General features: G+C 43.0%; 1 protein-coding gene across 4 annotated transcripts in view; it reads right to left on the bottom strand.

The window, feature by feature from the left end:
- mctp1a (multiple C2 domains, transmembrane 1a) overlaps positions 1–18,132 on the bottom strand; it is a 130,790-nt gene that overhangs the window by 50,439 nt on the left and 62,219 nt on the right. For 2 of the 4 annotated variants that reach the window (XM_076730173.1, XM_076730171.1), the window contains exons 6-11: positions 17,032–17,070; positions 14,054–14,218; positions 13,583–13,713; positions 12,561–12,747; positions 5,507–5,600; positions 264–366 (exon numbers count right to left, since the gene is read on the bottom strand). In XM_076730173.1, the coding sequence (XP_076586288.1) occupies positions 264–366; positions 5,507–5,600; positions 12,561–12,747; positions 13,583–13,713; positions 14,054–14,218; positions 17,032–17,070 (719 nt within the window). The remainder of the gene's footprint in view (positions 1–263; positions 367–5,506; positions 5,601–12,560; positions 12,748–13,582; positions 13,714–14,053; positions 14,219–17,031; positions 17,071–18,132) is intronic. The other 2 variants (XM_076730172.1, XM_076730174.1) reach the window with 1 other exon arrangement.

Genomic DNA, 18,132 nt, shown 5'->3' with positions numbered 1-18,132 from the left:
CAAAGTTCAAAGGTCATCCATGAAAATAGCATTCCATGCTTTGATCGATACATATCTTCAGATTGGCCCACAATTCATTTAGAAAAAAAAAAAAAAACTTTTAATCAATGGTATTAAGTGCAATTATATCACTTTTTTATTGACTGTTGCTGTGGCTTTACCATTCAAAGATACATGTCAGTTCAAAAAAATCCATTTTTATTTCTCTCCCTGCAGTGAATATGAACCTATACAGCCATAGGAGCATTGTTCCAGCCACTCACAAAGTGAAGACCTTGTTCCACTCCGGGTTGAGGTTTTTGTAGACGGTGTGCGTCTGCAGCCGATCGTTACTCAGCTCCACCACACAGAACGGGTCACTCTTACCTGCAGAGCACAAAAGAAAAAGAACACAAGAACGACCTTCTTAGTGAAAACAGACGCATAAATACAGTAGATACTAAACTTCTGCTGGGTTGAGGTTTCAAGGAAAGCGAGAATCTTGAGAAATTCCAACAGCTTTTGTCTATCTTCAAACCTTCACATTATGAAGACAGACAGCACACAGCATCCTCTCCTTACAACACGACAGCTCCGACTTATCAGGACTGTATGATTCTCTCATTTTTAGCCCCGATGCGGTACATATCATAAAACAGTATATCAGTGGAACAGCTGCAAGCCGTTTCTATCAACACCCCGGGAACATGGACAACTAGATGATAAGCTCCAGGACAACTGTGCCCTGGGCAGCCAGGAGGAGGGGGCGCGGGGGTGAACAGAGAGAGAAGACTCAGAGAATGGATGGTGCTGAGAACACAGAGGGCGACGAGGCTCTGAAGGCCAGAGAAGTTCAGAGCAGAAGATAAAGACAGCCGAGCAGGGGTGTGAGAAACATAGCAGCTCCGCGATTAGTGATTCTAAGCGAGCGGCGAGACGGCAGCGGCAACGACGTGGTGAAAAATGAGCGAGAGCGAGGATTAAATAACGAAAGGATGACAGAGGAAACATTCCGGCTTTGTTCTATTGATAGCGGTGTCAGTTGATAAAAAAGAGTGAAAGGTTTTTGACTGTTAAAATTGAAATTTAACTGTTTATTACAGGGAAATCACTGCTGGAGTTTTACACAGCGGCTGCAACACTGGTTTCATCAATATAACACAATGATAAAAAAATATACGTATCGAAACGTAGATTTATCCTACAGGATACATCACTTGAAAAACTCAAGGATCACATATGAAATAATTTGAGTGGCCTGTCGCTGCCAAAAGATAAAACTTTAATACACTATGTGAGAACTTTAACAACCCTCAGATGTTATAAAACAGATATGATATACGGTTCACTATAAATCATATTCATTAATGCTAATTCAGTCCAACAAAACTTTCAATTCAGAATTTACTACGGTTATGTAACTGGGTAGAGAGAGAGACCGAGAAGAGGAATAAACATAATCACAGAGTTACTTCCTCCTCCTGAGAATAGCATACTGTACGAGAATAATCAAAACCAGTAATGTCCTATATATTCTCTATTTGTTTACTAACGTCTCACATTTCAATTTCTTTGTACACAGAAAGGAGTGAGACCGGCTCCCCATGCCTGCCAGCCCACCTCCTTTCGATTTGCCTAAAAACCAACTACAAAAAAAAACAACAAAACTCTTAATTATGGCTTTGATCATTCTTTTTTCTTTAAACTGTTGGGAGCCGTTGCGCTGTTTGTTCGAGCTCATCACTTGAAAAGGCTGGGTCAGGGAGTTAAAAAAAAAAAAAAACGTCCCGCGCGAATTCCCATGGTAAATATTGAGAATATTGAAGTATTAGTAAGGCAGCGATGTTGCATAATGAGACTCTATAAAGTTGGGATTGAGTTCAAAACCCCCTGCTGCATTTGTGTGTGTGTGTTTTCCTGCGTCCATCTGTGTGTGTGTGTGTGTGTCATGACAAGTGTGTGTGTGTGTGAGTGTCATTGATTGGTGTGATTTTCTTCAAATGTTGTGACAAGGGCAGGACATTTAGTGGGTGTGCAGAGTAAATGTCACGGTGATCAATGCTGAACTGTAGGTGTTGCCTTTCATATCTGTTTGCGGAGCTCTATTGATGCAGAGTGTTTGAAGTGGATATTGACAGCTACGACTCCTACGACACAAAACAAGACACGTTAAAACACACAAAAGACAGCGGACTCAAGATTCCTCTGCACCTCTGTGGACGTACTTTGTTCGCGAAATGTATTAAAAATTGCACGCAAGTGCAAAGAATGTACTTTGGCAGCAGTTCTCTTCAATATTTTTACAGTAATAAATATTTGAAATCATCCTTAATCATCCTGGAGCTTCCATAGCAAAAGCGATTATCATGTTGTCCCCACAAATCAAGTCTGATTAAATTTAAATGCAATCACCCAAATTAAGAGATGGAAATTATGTCTGCAGAGCCCCGTCCCTCCCCCATTTTCTCTCTAATATTCGGTTTTTAATGACATGGCAGGCTGTGTTGCCGCAGAGAGCCTGTTGTCGTTGGTGATGAACTTTCACCTTATTGGCTGCCAGCACCAGAGGCGGCTGTCTTAACCAATTACACGCTCAGGTTTGACCGCCACTCAGAGATCATCCAGGTAATGTCCGAGCAAAGCTCCTCCCCCCTCTGGGGCCCGTCTCCGTGGCGCTGGAAGACGGTCTGCAGGAGGGAGTGGGCTCAAACTCATTTCAGGGTGCCCTGAGATAAGTGTGGAGGATGGATACATTACGGAGAGGAGCGAGCACGCTGTAATTGCCTCGCAGGAAGCTCAGCGTTAGCGAGGAGTTCGCACTCATGTTCCTGTATAATCACAATTAATTATGATTCAGACTTTAAAATGCATTTTTGTTGCGTTTACTATCCATTTCTTCATCGCTCTTAACACTATGCAAGATCATCCACAGTATTCCTCCATGTGTCGGGCGATGCAGTCGAACTTTACTGACAGGTTTTGTTTTGATACTGAGTGAAAAAAGAAAGAGGTCTACACATGCTGTGGCACTGCTGCTGGAAGCGTGTGTGTGTGTGTGTGTGTGTGTGTGTGTGTTACTATTGAAATGTTCGAACAGTGCAGCATCCACTCAGAGGGACAAGAGCTGGCAGACAAAAGGGATTGTTGGTTTTAGAGACTATTTTCAGTTATCCTACTCGGGCTGGAGAGGAGCTACTCCACAAAAACACTTCAATTAGAGAGAGAGAGAGCGAGAGATGGCCAGAGAGGAGAGAGAGAGAGGGAGAGGAGGAGGAGGAGGAGGAGGAGGGGAAAAGACGGGGGACAGGCAGCGTGAATGGGAGAGAGATGGTGAACTCCTTCGCTCTCTCACTGACCTCCTCTCTGTCTGCCTGTCCGTCTGTTTCTCTCTCACCTTGCTCCTGACCCTCTCTTGGTCTGGGCTGTTAAAATAGGGTGTTCATGTGGTGAAGGCTCTTATGTGGCTCTTACGGAGCTATTGTTTCTGCCAGTGACACACACACACATGCAATTACACTCTCACTCACACGCACACAGAAACACACACACACACACACACACACACAGCGTCAGACTCATATCAGGGATACAGTAAGCCATCCAGAAGCAACCTTTTGCCTGTCTGTTCTCTGCATCAGTTCATCTACTGTATCCATCTTTGCAGGGTTACACCGATTCAAAAAGAATTACTGGTGAGCCAAAGAAAAGGACTTCCTTTCAATTCATACAAGGTTACGAACAGGACTTGAGGTCTCTTTGGCTACACCAAAACTGTGCGTGAAAGCCCACATGTGAAATCACAGCCCATATTTTTGGGTTTTTTGGTATAATAATCTTTGTAATATACAGCAACTAAAGACTGGGGAAGTAGTGGAACGCTCCAAAAACACCTGTTTGGAACCTTCCACAGGTAAACAGATGGTTGGTAACAGGTGATAGTGTCATGATTGGGTGTTGGGTGATTGGGTGATTGGCTCCATCCTCGCTCGTTCACAAGCGAGGATGGAGCGAGGTTCACCACTTTGTGAACACATGACTGGATGAAGGAGATGAGTGCATGAGCTCAGGAACACTTTGTAAAACACAACTGGTTTGCAGATGATTGCTTTCTGTCTATATTTACAGTCCCAAAACATGTTCACATGTATTCTCTTCATCAGTATGTGAAACACAGTCTGAGTGGCAGGCAAACGCTTAACTATTACAAAACAAAAAATCTCCTGTGAATGTAATTTTTCACATTTTAAGTGAAACATATTCTTCTTTGTCTGTCTAATTAAAAACTGCCCCCTTGTCATGTTGTCACAAACTAATGCAAATGTTCTGATATAACATCCAACGCTGAGTCCAAAATAAGCATGTTTACAGCAGGTTTTCAATTCTGGATTCAATAATTCTGTCCAGTTGTTCTGTATTCAGTCTTCGAGGCTCCTATGTAAAATATTAGCCCCGGCTGGCAGCTGACACCGACAGCCATGTTGCACTTTCACTGTGATGTAAGCCTGTAGTAATAATTTCAAATCACCACGGGCTGTAAAGACACTCGGAAATCAAACACGTTCTCTATGACCGCGCTAAACCGGCAGAGACAAAGTGGAAGTCAAACAAACAGCCAATAGACATTATATTTCCACAGTGCTACTCTTTTGTTTTTTTTGTTTTTTTTATAAAGGATCTATGAAGCTCAGACTGAACGATGAGCTCTACAACAAGGTCACGGAGCAAATTTCTGCTCCGAGTGAAATACAAGAGCCGGAGAGCCATTAGCCCTGCACTCCGGCTGCTCCGGTCGCTCCATGCAATAACCCAAATCAACCAGCTCCACTCTGCATTGGCTAATGGGACTGTGGCTGTTTCAAATGGAGAAAAACTCTAGACTTTCTCTCTCAGACACACACACACACAGACACACACATTTCCTTCTCTCTCTACTAGATAATACAGAGTGAAAAACTAGGCCTGTCCACTGTAGACCTAATTAAAAGTAAGAATTAATGGAGAATGGAGGATTCAGAGAGAGCAAGCAGAGAAAGAGCGGGAGGAGGGAGGACGAGGGAGAGAGATTTGTTGGTTCAAATATGTACTTTTTCTCTATTATTCAAATGAGCAGCCTGCATCTTTTCTAAAAATGCAGAGACAAATTTAGCGTCCTGCACAAAGTACACTTTAACTCTCTCTGAGGATTCTCGCAGAGCATCATCCCTTAAACCAAAATTACACCCTAACTTTATCTACTGCTAGATTTATGGCAGATTGCTGGTGGAGGAAAATGTGCCACAGGAATTGTTCAATGTCTAGATGCAAAATCTCAAGCAAAAGTTATTTAAAGCAAAAAATACTCTTGTAATTGATAGTGGTACCTATCAGATGCTCTACAGTGCTCACTCTGATACTATCAACAGAGATTGAAAAACAGCAGCAAAAAAAAAAAAAAGATTATTTTTAAGTGTACTTCACTTTAAACTATATATAAATGAGAACTGCAGCGGTTATATGCTGTTCTTTGGACTTAAGGTCACTGTCTTACCTGTGACATCTGCTGCCATCAGTCCCTCAGCCCTGATGACCTTCACCTGCACCACGCCGACATCTTTCAGGTTGTGGAAGGACCTCCACATGCTCTGAAACATCACAGGGACAGAGGTGAAAGGTCAAAGAGGGCGGCAAATTAGCATAGAAGAGAAAGTCAGGTCAATAGCCTGACATTTCATTAAGAGAGGAAAGGGTAGAATATGTCCTTTAACGGCAGTATTTGAAAATGTAGAGCTGGCATTTATAATCGAGTCCGACAGAGGACAAATGGCCAAATTCAATTTCACCGAATAGCTGTGCTTGCCTCTCTGATGTGTTTTCTAACTTTGTACCTCGTAGATAAAATTTCACTGAATTTCACAAAAAACCGTCTAATAAACTATGAACTGCCCACTGCTGCAATTAGACTCAGAACTGTTGTGCTTTTCCATTAACTTTTACTTTCAGACCGTTTTTTAATGAAAAGTAGTGTTTCCCATAGTGTGAGTCCAACTCTAGCGTGAGCAAAATGCAGGAGTTTGAACGCAGTTTTAACAAATTTTGCATGTATTTTTTTATGAATTTTCAGGTTATTTTTCTTTTAACCCAAAGCTGATTCACTCCCTAATTTAATTGAAAATGCTGGCTGGCATTTACTTTTTTAGTGATTCTTTTTTTAGCAGCAAAAGAAAAAGGACAATAGTGAAATATACGTAACATGAACACTTTATATTTTATACTCTACAGTACACATATTCACCATTACCTAGTCGTTTATTAGCATACATTTTCGTATCATATTGGCACTTTATTAGTCATTATAAGCATTTATTAATGCCTTATTCTGCATGACTATAATCAATAACAACTAGGCCAGTAACTATGAGTTTTCATGTACTAACCTCCTAATTACTGCTTATTAATACTGAGTAAGATGTTGCATATGAAACACAGCCTAACCCTAAATAACGATAACCCCCTGAATAAGGCATACTTATAAACAGTCTACATGCTACTAATATGCATGCTACTGAGCAGCTACTTAATGGTGAATATGTGTACCTTAATATAAAGTGTTCCCAAAAAGTCTTAAAGTCATCAAAAATAAGTCTATGTGCATAAATAACAAAGACGTTAAGCAAGAAATTCCAGCACGATTTGCATTTGACTGAACCATGACTGTGTCTGCACAGGGCTCATTGTAAACTAGCTACACTTCTGTTTGTGTGTTTGTTTGCTTTACAGAGAGACAGAGGGAGAGAGAGGCTGATAATATAATAATAGAGATACTGTGGCGAGTGGACACATCCAGTGAAGCGTGACTGGCAGTGATATCATACTTATGAGGCAAATACACACACTGACCTCCACACACACGATCCAGTTTACACAACATCCAAACAAAGCAGGAAAAAAAAAAAAAAAAAAAACACCGTAACAGTCAGGATAGATAAACACACCAACTGGAAAACATGAAGTGAAGCACACAAGCTAGCTCGCACATACACTCTCCCCCCTGATATTTTCCTTCTTTCTTGCATGCTCACACACCGTAATGACACATTTACATACACAGTCAAGAGGTGCCGAGAGGCCCTGTGATTGTCTGAAATGAGAAGGGAAATGCTGTATGTACAGCGTCTTAATAACCAGGAGAGAGAACGATGACTGTGTAAAAAACCAGTCCGTAAATCTGCAGAATAAAGGGAGACCTGTGGAGATCAACAGCTGGGCCACGAGGCATGGACGCACACTGACGGACACACACCCAATCATAAACTCGTGCTTTTGTTCACACCCAAATACTCCAGCATAAACACATGCATAGAAAACCTACACTGAGGCCAAATTGAGTAGCATGTCGGCGTGTCTTAAAAGCAGAGTGGAAATGCACTTCACTTCAATTTATTTCTCTCTCTCTGGCAATAACCCCTTCCATCCCCACAGGAGTAATTATAATTTAAATTTCAGAGTCAGGGCCAGGCTACAGACTTAATTCATTATTACCAACTCTGTCAGACTCTGCCTGTTTCCAGCGATATCATTGTCCAAAAGCTCTCTAAAGGAGATGAGAGGGGAGAGTGTGTGAAAGAGAGTATGTGAAAGAGAGAGGGAGAGAGGGGACAACTCTCAATTTTAAGGCACGATTTCTCTGAAGATACAGCTGCTTGTTGTGATTATTGGGGAGCAGCTAAGAAGAGAGACACAGGGAGAAAGGGAGTCAGGGAGAGGGCACGAGGGAGGCAGCAGAAGAGGAGACAAGGGCGAACTAATGGCTGGCGAGCTGCAGAACACGCCATGATGACCTAGGTGGGAACTGAACGTGAATACTCTTTGAGTACTGTCTAAAATCTGGATCAAATGGCATCAAATGTCTGAATCAGACTCATAATCTTGTTTACTCATTGTTTAATCAGACATTCACAGACTTGCTTCAGCATTTCTCCAATTCAGACTGAATTTTATTTTGATTTGAGTCAAAATGTCAGGAGTCAAATTTGGACCTAATTTTGATGAGGAAAAGTTCTCGTGCAGCTGCTTACGTTTGGACATCTAGCATGTGAGAAGTGTTCGGCTTCTGTTGTTCAATGGGAAAAAATGTTTTTATGGGAAAACATTTTTATATGAATTCAAGAAGAGCATCAGAAAAGTACCGTTTTGATATTGTCCCAAAAACACACAAGTATCATCATTTCAAACAATAGCACAGCTGTGGTTTCTATATATACACACAGAGACTGAACGAAGAAAATGGATTATAAAATCACTTATTTAATGTATGGATGCAAAGATATTTCTTCATCCCCCAACCCATCAGCCACACTCCACCCCTTCCTCCCACCATACAGGCTCCCTGAGGGGACATTTAGGGTTCAGCCTCAAGCCACGATTGGTGGAGAGAACGCACCCATCCTCCACAAGGATTCCAATCCTAATCAGAAAGATAGGCAGCAAAAGATGGCGAAGACGGACAGACAGACAGGTGGAGAGAAAGAGATGAAAGGAGGCCAAGACCGACCCCCACCCCCTCATTTACGTCTCCCCACACCCCCATCAGCACGCAGGTGGAATGATGGGGATGAGGATGAGATGAAAAGGAGGGATGAACAGAGGAGAGAAGGGAAAAACAGGAGGACAGAGTTGGCTTTCATAAAACAAACCCCCACCCGGTCTGTGATTGACATCTTGTCACTGTGACATCTTCTTCCCGTCTCTGTCACACTCAACAGACACACAAATGAATCAGCCCCGGCATAGGCTTATGACTCGCTGTCATCTTTGCATCGTGTCACCTCTCATCAGCGCTCCACATAACATTTCACACACAGGCACGCACAAAGCATCTGCCCAGCAGCCTCGCAGTTCAGGGGACATTTAATCAAACGACTGTGAAACGCTCAAAGACAAACGCAGTGCTAACAACTTCCTCCAATTCCCGCTCCTGTTCGCCAACTCGCTGTGGACGGCTGTCTCTCAAGAGTCTCTCTCAAAGTTTGCTCTCTGCTCACTTCCTGCTCAGGTGGTGTCCTTTCTCTTCACCTTAGAGCAGTGCAACAGAGTGGGTGGGAGAGGTACTGCAAGCATGTGTGTGTGTGCGTGTGCGTGTGCATACAGGGGTGGGTGGTGAAGTGCCACCACTTCAGCGGAGGTCACCATGTCCTCTTTCTCTCATCCACCCATCTTGTGGCCACCTTATGCCCATTAAGAGCCATTAGTGTGTGTGCTCCTTTGCCGTCATAATGCATAAATCTTTTCCTCTCTCCTTTCCCCTCTCTCCCTCTGTCCCTCTCTACTTCTGGGAAACAGTAATTAGGGATGAAGGAAAGGTTACAGTGAGCAATAGTACATCTAAGGCGGTTGTCACTAAGTGTATTGCACCGTGTTGCATATAGCTCTGCTGTCAGCTGCATTCAAAGTAGTTTGCAGTAGAAAATCATGTGTACTCACTGACACGTACTGTACATGTGGTACCTGCGAGTGTACAGAGATACTCACAAACCTGGCAGACAGACACACACAAAGCCGTCACAATGCACAACAGCTAGAATGAGAGAGACATTAATGAGCTCTGCGCTAGCATCAGACCCCAGCACTCAGGTGTCGATTATCTGCTTCCTTCAATGGCCACAGATTGGGATGAGGAAAAAACACCTGCCGAATACAGCAGAGTGACCTCATTGTGACCACGTAAGGTGTGATGTGTGTATAGGGGTGTGAGTGTGCGTGTGACAAAGTGACAAGGACATTTCTAGGATTTAAAATCTGTAATGTCTTCTCAGAGATTCAGGTTATTAAACTAAGCGTGCATGCATGTAGGTAGGTGTGTGTGTGGGTTTTTTTTTTTTTTTCTTACAATACCCACACTCCACAATCCACTGCCATCCACTGCCTTAAAGTAATCTTGTGTGTGTGTGTGTGTGTGTGTGTGTGTGTGTGTGTGTGTTTGATGATGAGCGGGGCGGGCCACGCTGCTGACGGCTGGGACAAGCAAAGGATTTCAATTGTCTTCTCTTCCTCATTCTCATTTGTGAAGGTATCTGCTCTTTAAAGCTGCGATGACAGCGCGGTGCTTGTATTACTCCGCCAACCCCCATCTTTTTATTAGATAGCTGACGCAGGAAGGTACTGTTTTTGCATGTGTCTGTATGTTTGTGCCTGTTTGTGATTAGCAGTGGTGGATGCTTTGTGCGGGCTCGTGCTGGACAGCTGATTTGAAGCTGATAATACCAGTCAGTAAAAATGTGCCCAAGCATACTGTAATAACATGCACCTACACATGCACGCACACACTGGCCAGATTAGTGGGCTTTGAGCAGCACTGTTATGTATTAGTGGTGGTACTTGGTCTTATCAGTCGCCTTTGATAAGGTACATCTTTATTAAATTCTCCAACTGAAAGACTGCCAGTCTGGGGAAAAGGAATATGTTAATAGGTAGACACCATTCAAGTCTTCTAACCGACCTCACTATGCCCCTCCATCTGCAACCCCCCACCTTCCTCCACCCTCTATCTCTCCATCCCTTCATCTAACGGGAGGGCCACAGTGGCGACAGACAAAGAGCCGAGGCTGCCGGGAGAGCGGGACAGGGATGGGGAGTGCGGGAGAGAGAAGGAGGCAGGAAAAGAGGTGGGCGAAGGAAGGAAAATGTCTCGCCTTCAGCCGAGCAGAAAAACGGGGTCTGCACGAGTTGTGAGAGAGGTGAAATAGCTTTTTCTTTTCATTTTACACGCCTTCCCATCCCGGTGCAACCCTCATCCTTTACCTCTCGCCCCCTATTACACAAACACACACACACATACACACACACATACACTCAGGCGCCCCGTCCTCATTTTGTGGCTGTGAGGAGAGGCACAGCATGTGCATGTCTCAGTCCTAGAGCTCCCCCCTCTGATCTTGGGTGGTTGCTGCAGCGCGGAGCAGAGTGGCCGACCTCCTGTGGCTAGCCAATAAGGCAGCGCCACGGTTATGTAGGTCGTGGCACCCGTGTTCGGCCTGTGGAGCCTCGCCGCTGGTGCCTATGCACACACCAAAAAAACGCAAACACACACCAGCTGGGACGTACCATTAACTGAAATCAGAACACATGCTACCATCTCACCAACACAGACAGCTACTTACTGTACAGTACAGTACAGTACGTGAACACACATGCGCACACGCACCCACACATAAAAGCACATGCAGTGTTGCTCATGGGAAAACGTGCTCCACAACTCTCCCAGACAATTAAATGTAATTGGGCAATAATGAAGAAACAAATCTTGTATATTTTTTGTTAATAAGTCCTAAACTAAACAAATATCTTAGATTTTCTATTAAAATAAGTCATGACTGAAAGCAAGTATGAATGCAGCATTGAGCAATAACACGACACTCTGTTGATTGCAGAGAAATGCCCCATGTCAAGGCTGTCAGTGAATGAAACCTATTGAAAGTGTGTGAGCATATGTGTGAGTCTCTCTTTGTGGCAAGGAGTGAGGATGACAGGGTGTGAAGGGTTAACTAGGCTAAGACAAAGACATTGAAACCATTGTGTTGAGTGGAGGGCCTCTGGAGCAGATGGGGCCTTGGGGCTCTCTTTCTCCTTCTCTCTCTCTCATATTAAACTCAAATCAACGACGACTGACTAACAAGCTACAACATCTTACACACAAATAAACGAGCCCACATGTATTAATCATAAATGCACAACGCACACAACTCACTGCAGGATGCTGATGCAAATACAGCACAATGCTGGTGGCGTGAATCACAGTAACAGAAACAAACCAGCGATGTGAGTCTCCCATCTTTTCCAAACGGTTAGTCCAAACAGCTCATCTCAGCAGAGCCTGTAAGAGACTTCTCTCCTCCCTGACCTTTCAACCCCTGCGTTTCTTCCTTCCTTTCCCTTAGAGCGTCTCATCATGTCCCTCTTCACCCACTCCACTGCTCTCCACTGCCTCCGACTTCAAACCACAGCTGCAGTTTGGTGAATTGTATTTCAAATCTCAGCACATTTGTGGAAAAAAAAGACACTCTTCTTGATGAATAAGCGAGATTCTTCATAGATTTTGACTTTGGAACAATCAGAAGTCTGATGATAAATGTGTGAGGGAGCTGTTGTTTGACACGTCAGTCTGACTCATGACACAAAAGAAACAATTCTTTTCTTCGTTTTGTAACTTGGACACGCGTCACACAACCATCAATCCAAGAAGGAAGCAACAGTATCAGGCAGAGGGTTGATCAGTAAAACAGGTGTGACTGCGGGAGATTTGTTCAAGCCGTGTGTGACGAGACGACTAAAGGATGATATGAAGCATATGGATATTGAGTATGATTAAGAGTACTGTGGCATGCTGGTTATTGTGTAGTTGTAGTCACGCTCTCTCTTTTATTTTTAACACAGCAATGCAGGACAGGCATGATGCCTTTTAAAAGCTATGATGAAGTCTAACATTTAGGTCTTTCAGTTGAGCTCTCTCACACTGTACGTTCCTGACAAAAGGATTCACACAACATCATCTTAACCTAAACCCAAACACACAACACAAGACCACTCTTCCAATAAAAGCAACTCACATATCTCTGCATGATCTGGTGTCTCTCATGTGGGTCGTCCAGCATGTTGATTGACAGGTCTGAGATTGAAACAGCGGCGGAAGCAGTGAGTGTTACCAGCAGCACCAGCACACCTTCACCTTCTTCCAGTGGCAGGTCCAGCTTGTGTGTGTGTTCTTTACTGAGCAGTGACAGGTCAATGGTACACCTGAAGTGCACACACACGCACAAACAGATTGAAATAGAAATACAATTACAGAGTACTGCACATTTTATGGGCAAGCTGATATTGAAGCAAAGCTAAGCTAAGCTACAGAGGACAACAAGGCTAAACTTTAAAACATGCTGGTGTAGCTGTTTATGGGGCTTAAGATTGCAGAAAAATGGTTGGAATAATAGAAAAATAATAATTATCGCAGAATATATGTAAAGAGATCTTCAATTTCCCTTTAGATATAAAGTGTCGACTCCATTTCAGAGGCATCATCAAAAAGACTTTAAACTCATGCATGTTTCATGTAGCAATAGCAACCACCTAATAATAGTAACTACATAGTAAGCGTCATGGGTGTAGGATATAAGCAACTGCAGACAACTTAGCCAAAGCTGACACAGTAAAAACCTTTAAGGAGACACTTGAGAGCATCTTCTCTTGACTGAATTGATTTTCTGGCATGCCCTTAATCTATCGCCAGTTAATATCAAGGCAAGCCAATAGTAATTACTGCATGTGGGTCAAAGAGTTCAAAGGCTTCCTGCAGTGCCTCCATTCTCCAACTCGGAAAATTCTCCTTTTCCACAGGAAATAGCCCAGTATTTATCCAGGGTTTAAATCTGAAGTGCTGTATTCATGGATATCGACTGGAAAGTTAAAAAAAAGTAGTAAATCTGTCATTGTGCAGTCTTTATTTGTAAGTTCTACGCTGTCTGAAAAGGTGCTAAAAGTCAAACGTGTGGAAATTTGCAACACCTAATCTACCTATATAATCTAGCAAAAAAAACGACAGCTACAAATCCAGACAGACTGATGATGATCACTGTACCTTCCCATGAAGTCATCCTTCTTGCCAGCATCTTTGTCCCAGACTGTAATGTCCACGAAGCCCCCCTGCTCATCATACAGGTGGAAGTCGAACTGCTCTCTCCACTGGGGGTTCAGCGTTTTGGGAATTGTCTTCGTGAACAACAGAAGGAATTACACTATTTTACCATATGTCCCGATTGTTACAAACTGAGTGTTGTAGATTTACAAGATCGTGAAAAAGGCTGAAATCTGTAAAAATACACATTGAACTGTGCTACATGACATCTTCCTGCTATGCTGTGAGTAAAGTCAAGACAGAAAGTAACTGAGAAAAGGAAGTGTGTGAGCCATTAGAAATATTTGTTTATTGCAGGAACAATAGCAGCAAGGGAGCACAAACTGACCGTAAAACTGTCTAAAATCTACAATTACGTGCTTTTATTGTGAAAGGCGGAATTAGATGGCAGGGACAGTCGAAGGGTGTGCTTACCTTGCTCTTGTACTTCTGGTGCCCCATCCTGAATTTGACGTAAGGGTCGCTGAGGCCGTTGGCATCCATGGGCTGGAGGCTGCGACCCTCTATCAGACTGATGCTGACTATTCCTCGCCACAGCTGGGCTTTTCTGTGCACATCTGACAGACGCATACTCTGATACTGCGGCAGGCACACACACACACACACACACAATACACATTCAAAGAAACATTTATAACACACATGTGCATTTATACATACCCGAGCATGTGCAGAAAACACCCACAAAATAAACACACAGACACATGAATTAACCCCAAGATAGAGTTATGGCTTGCGTTCACTTTGTCAACAGGAAAATAACTAATACCAAACACATCAAGACGACACAGAGAGGAGCAGGCAAAAACACATGTGATCACACAAAATGAGATAATTCAACCAAGTTCACCCCTGAGGTGTGAGCTCACCTGACAGATCATCACTATAAACGATCAAAGGTGGCGTCCCACTATTCGATCAGCGGAAACTGAACAGATACTGACTCTGAGTGTTCACAGAGAATCTACTGCAGACGAAGCAGCTTAGGCTCTGCACGGGAATGTGTGTATCTTTCCATCAGTCTTGTGTTTTTTGTACAAATTCTTGATATAATAAAAGAAATAATAAATAACTAGGAGGTGAGTGATTTGTAGACTGTCTTATCCGAAACGGGCGAACCACTGAGATGCTCTCACAGTGAAACTCTGTAAATTTCTTATTCCATCTGGCTGTACTGTGAGCTGACAGCGCTGCAAACTCAGATTGATGATTCTCCATAATTTCAGTCGTTTTTTTTCTCCCCAACAGTTTTCTCAGCACTTACAGGCCTATTTAACCTCTCTTTGAATCATGTCAGTATCCTTCACTAAAACAAAGAGCAGGGTATTTATTTGTCAAACAAATACACCCTCTCTCTCTCCCTTTCTGCCTTTCCCTCTCCTCCTTCCTCGTTAGGGAGAATTTATTAGCATAGCTTTTGTTTTGCGGGTGAATTTCATTAAACTCTGAACAAACCCTGCCTCGCAAGCGCAGGCCTTTGATCTGGAGACGGAGCCTCTTAATTTCCATTCTCCAGACATTAAACAATGCGAATGGCTCCCTGCAATATAGCCAAGCTCACATACAGTAACTCCCACATGTTTCATCTCTCCTGTTCACTTGCTGCTAACACACTATATGCTAATGATGAGAGGTCGCTGTTATGTCCTACTCAAGCGCAGTCCTAATTGTTTCCCTGTTTTGTTGCTACATATTTCTTGTTACAGAAAACCATGGGCTATTTGGATTGGGATTCCACATCCCCCTGCCAGATCGCAGCAGGAGAGGGATCGTGCACAGAGCTGTTGAGAGGGTGAAAGCTTCAGAGGCGATACTGAGATTCAGTTTAAGAATTAATACAGCCTTGCACATGGCTCAACGTTTGTCAGCCATTTGGAAGAAGAAAAACTTTTGAAGTGCCAAAATAAGAGAGACCTGGATTTAATACGCCTCTGACTCATAATTATTATCTCAAACTACTTCTTGAGTAGTTTGCATCTTCTACTGTGGGTTCAACGCTCATGGATGCTTCATTAAAAAGAAGTGGCTGTGTAAAAATAACTGTGTACTGCATGTTGTCGAGCACGGAGGCAGGGAGGCAGGGAGGCACTCAGGAGCAGCGCCTTTTTTGGTGGGGTAGCACAGTTAGTAGCTACGTAGTTAGTTAGTATTTGAGCTAATTCCCGAGTGACAGGCGGGGTGGCCCAGTTTGGAGGCTTCAAAGGCTTGGTTTGGGGAAGCACGATACAGCAGGACGTCTGCCCAGCTCCGACCAAGCACACTTCAAATGTGTATCTGTGTCTCTTGGTGGATATCAAAGTTTTCACTGTTAGTTAAGGAAACACTCAGTACTTCTAGGCGCAATTTAGGAGATCGACTTAAGGTAAACACACGAGACACATGAGCAAACAAAGCTGCAAATAAACCCAGTTGTGTTCACAAAACCGTCCCTGATACTAATATAGCCGTATTTGGCTGAAAAGTGCTTCATGCCTGAGCCAATGAGAAGAAGCAGAGCTTTGAAGAGCATGCTTTCTGTCAACTTACAGCCAACAACAATCACAAAAAAGAAACCAAAAAGGTAGCAGTCTCTTATGCAAGGCAAGATGGGAACTGAAAATAATGAGAACATCAAAGATTTCCACTTGATGTGAAGGGGTCTAAGAGCGTCCTATAATCAGTCCACACAGTCAACAACCAGCAAGCTTTTTTATTTCATAGCTGATTTGCTGTACAGGACTCCTTAAAATCCCCCAAAAAACAAATCAATGGCTTTATTTTCTCACACAGCAGCTGCAATACACTGTGCAGGTCAAAGGTGGAAGAAGCACTAACGTATCGTATCTGAGGCTCAAGCCGAGCATAATTTAACGTTTCAAGAGCACAAAGTTCAACACAGATTATTTTGATTCTGAGTAAAAATATACCATGAAGCCCGTTTTAAAACCGAAAGATTAATAGGTTTCAAAACAATCTAAAAAATTTAATAAATAAATAAATACACACACCTATGGTGTATAAGTGGCTCTTCGACTTGCCTTCACACATGCTAATACAGTCCACCTTTAGGCTTAATCCTGCTTGCATTCCGGAAAGAAAAAAAAAAAAAGTTGGAAAAGCGTTTACATCCCCTGAGGTGATGTAAGTAGCAGGTGGTATATTGCAGCTTGTGGAAAATAAGCTGGTGACAATGAGAACCAAAGAACTGCCAAAGAAAGAAAAACTGCCAATACCACTGTGGAAGGAGGAAAAGGAAGGACGGAGGACGGAGGGAGAGGGCCGGGGAGACTCCATCCATGTACCAGGACACAAGTGAAGAGTGCAGGATAGGTGAGGTGCAGTGCGGTCGGTAGTGGGGTTACAGTACAGTCAGAAGTTTGTGGGTGGGGGGGTTACATGCTGTTTTAGTTTACCTTACTAGATCGTTTCCAGTTCCTTCTCAAAAGCATGGTCTGTAAATGAGACAAAGCTGTTACAGAGCGGCCCCCACTGTCTCCCCCTTACAGCTGCAGGGTCAGAGGTTAAAGAGCATGGGGTGCATGAAGTTCAGACGTTAGCCCTGGCCTGGCGCAGGTGGGGTTAGATAAAGAGAGTGGGGTAGCTGTCATTCATGCAAGTTAAGCAATACGTGTATAAGAAGCGCTCTTACTAGTTACATGATCTTATGAAGTATTTGCATATGCAGACATGCGTGCACACACACACACACGCATAGATAAACATGTTTGTATGCTGCAGTTTGTGCCTCTCATACAGTATAACCATCATTTTTATACTTGATACTTTCACAAAGAAGAGCGAGGATTATGAACACGTCCTCAAAAAGGCAGGAGATTCTGTTGAAGGTCTTGCCACATGTCTCAAACTTTGGCTTATTTCTGTCAATTAAATGTAATCATAATGCAAAAGTTTCAAATATAAAAACAATCATGACATGAGAGGATTATTTACATGTGCTCAAAGAAAACCCACACATTCGCTCATATCACTCATCAACTTTAAAACACAGAGTGCATAACGTAGATCATCATATACAGGAACACTGTCGATGCTGCTTGATTACCAAAAATCACCAGACTATGAGCAGTGCAACAGAGAGTTAGTTTAAAAGTAGACTGAAGTTCTGTGTTTACCCTTACCCTTCCACACCAGTAGATGGCAACAGAGACAGTCATCCTGAATGTACTAGTATAACCTTGTACTCATTTTCTTCACAGTTGGAGAAATCCAAAATGATGCTTAACCTAAATAGAGTTTATTTGTTCTGTCAAATGTGGACTCTCTGAACTACAGTACTAAATAAGCAGCAGAATTAAGACATCAGATCAAAAGGAATAAAATATTTCCCCCATGACTCTGCCTTGTTCTGGATCGAGCATGCAGGGGTCCAATTAACCAAACAAATAATTGAACAGAAATAAATGCAACTCTGAAACACCGAGCACGTCCGCAGAGGCACGAGCCAACATAATTAGGAAAGAGAATCCAGTGCTCTTTGAACATGGAACTTTTCC

Source organism: Chaetodon auriga, chromosome 5 (genome assembly GCF_051107435.1).
Source record: "Chaetodon auriga isolate fChaAug3 chromosome 5, fChaAug3.hap1, whole genome shotgun sequence".
NCBI lineage: Eukaryota > Metazoa > Chordata > Actinopteri > Chaetodontiformes > Chaetodontidae > Chaetodon > Chaetodon auriga.
This window is presented reverse-complemented; position numbering and strand designations above follow the sequence as displayed.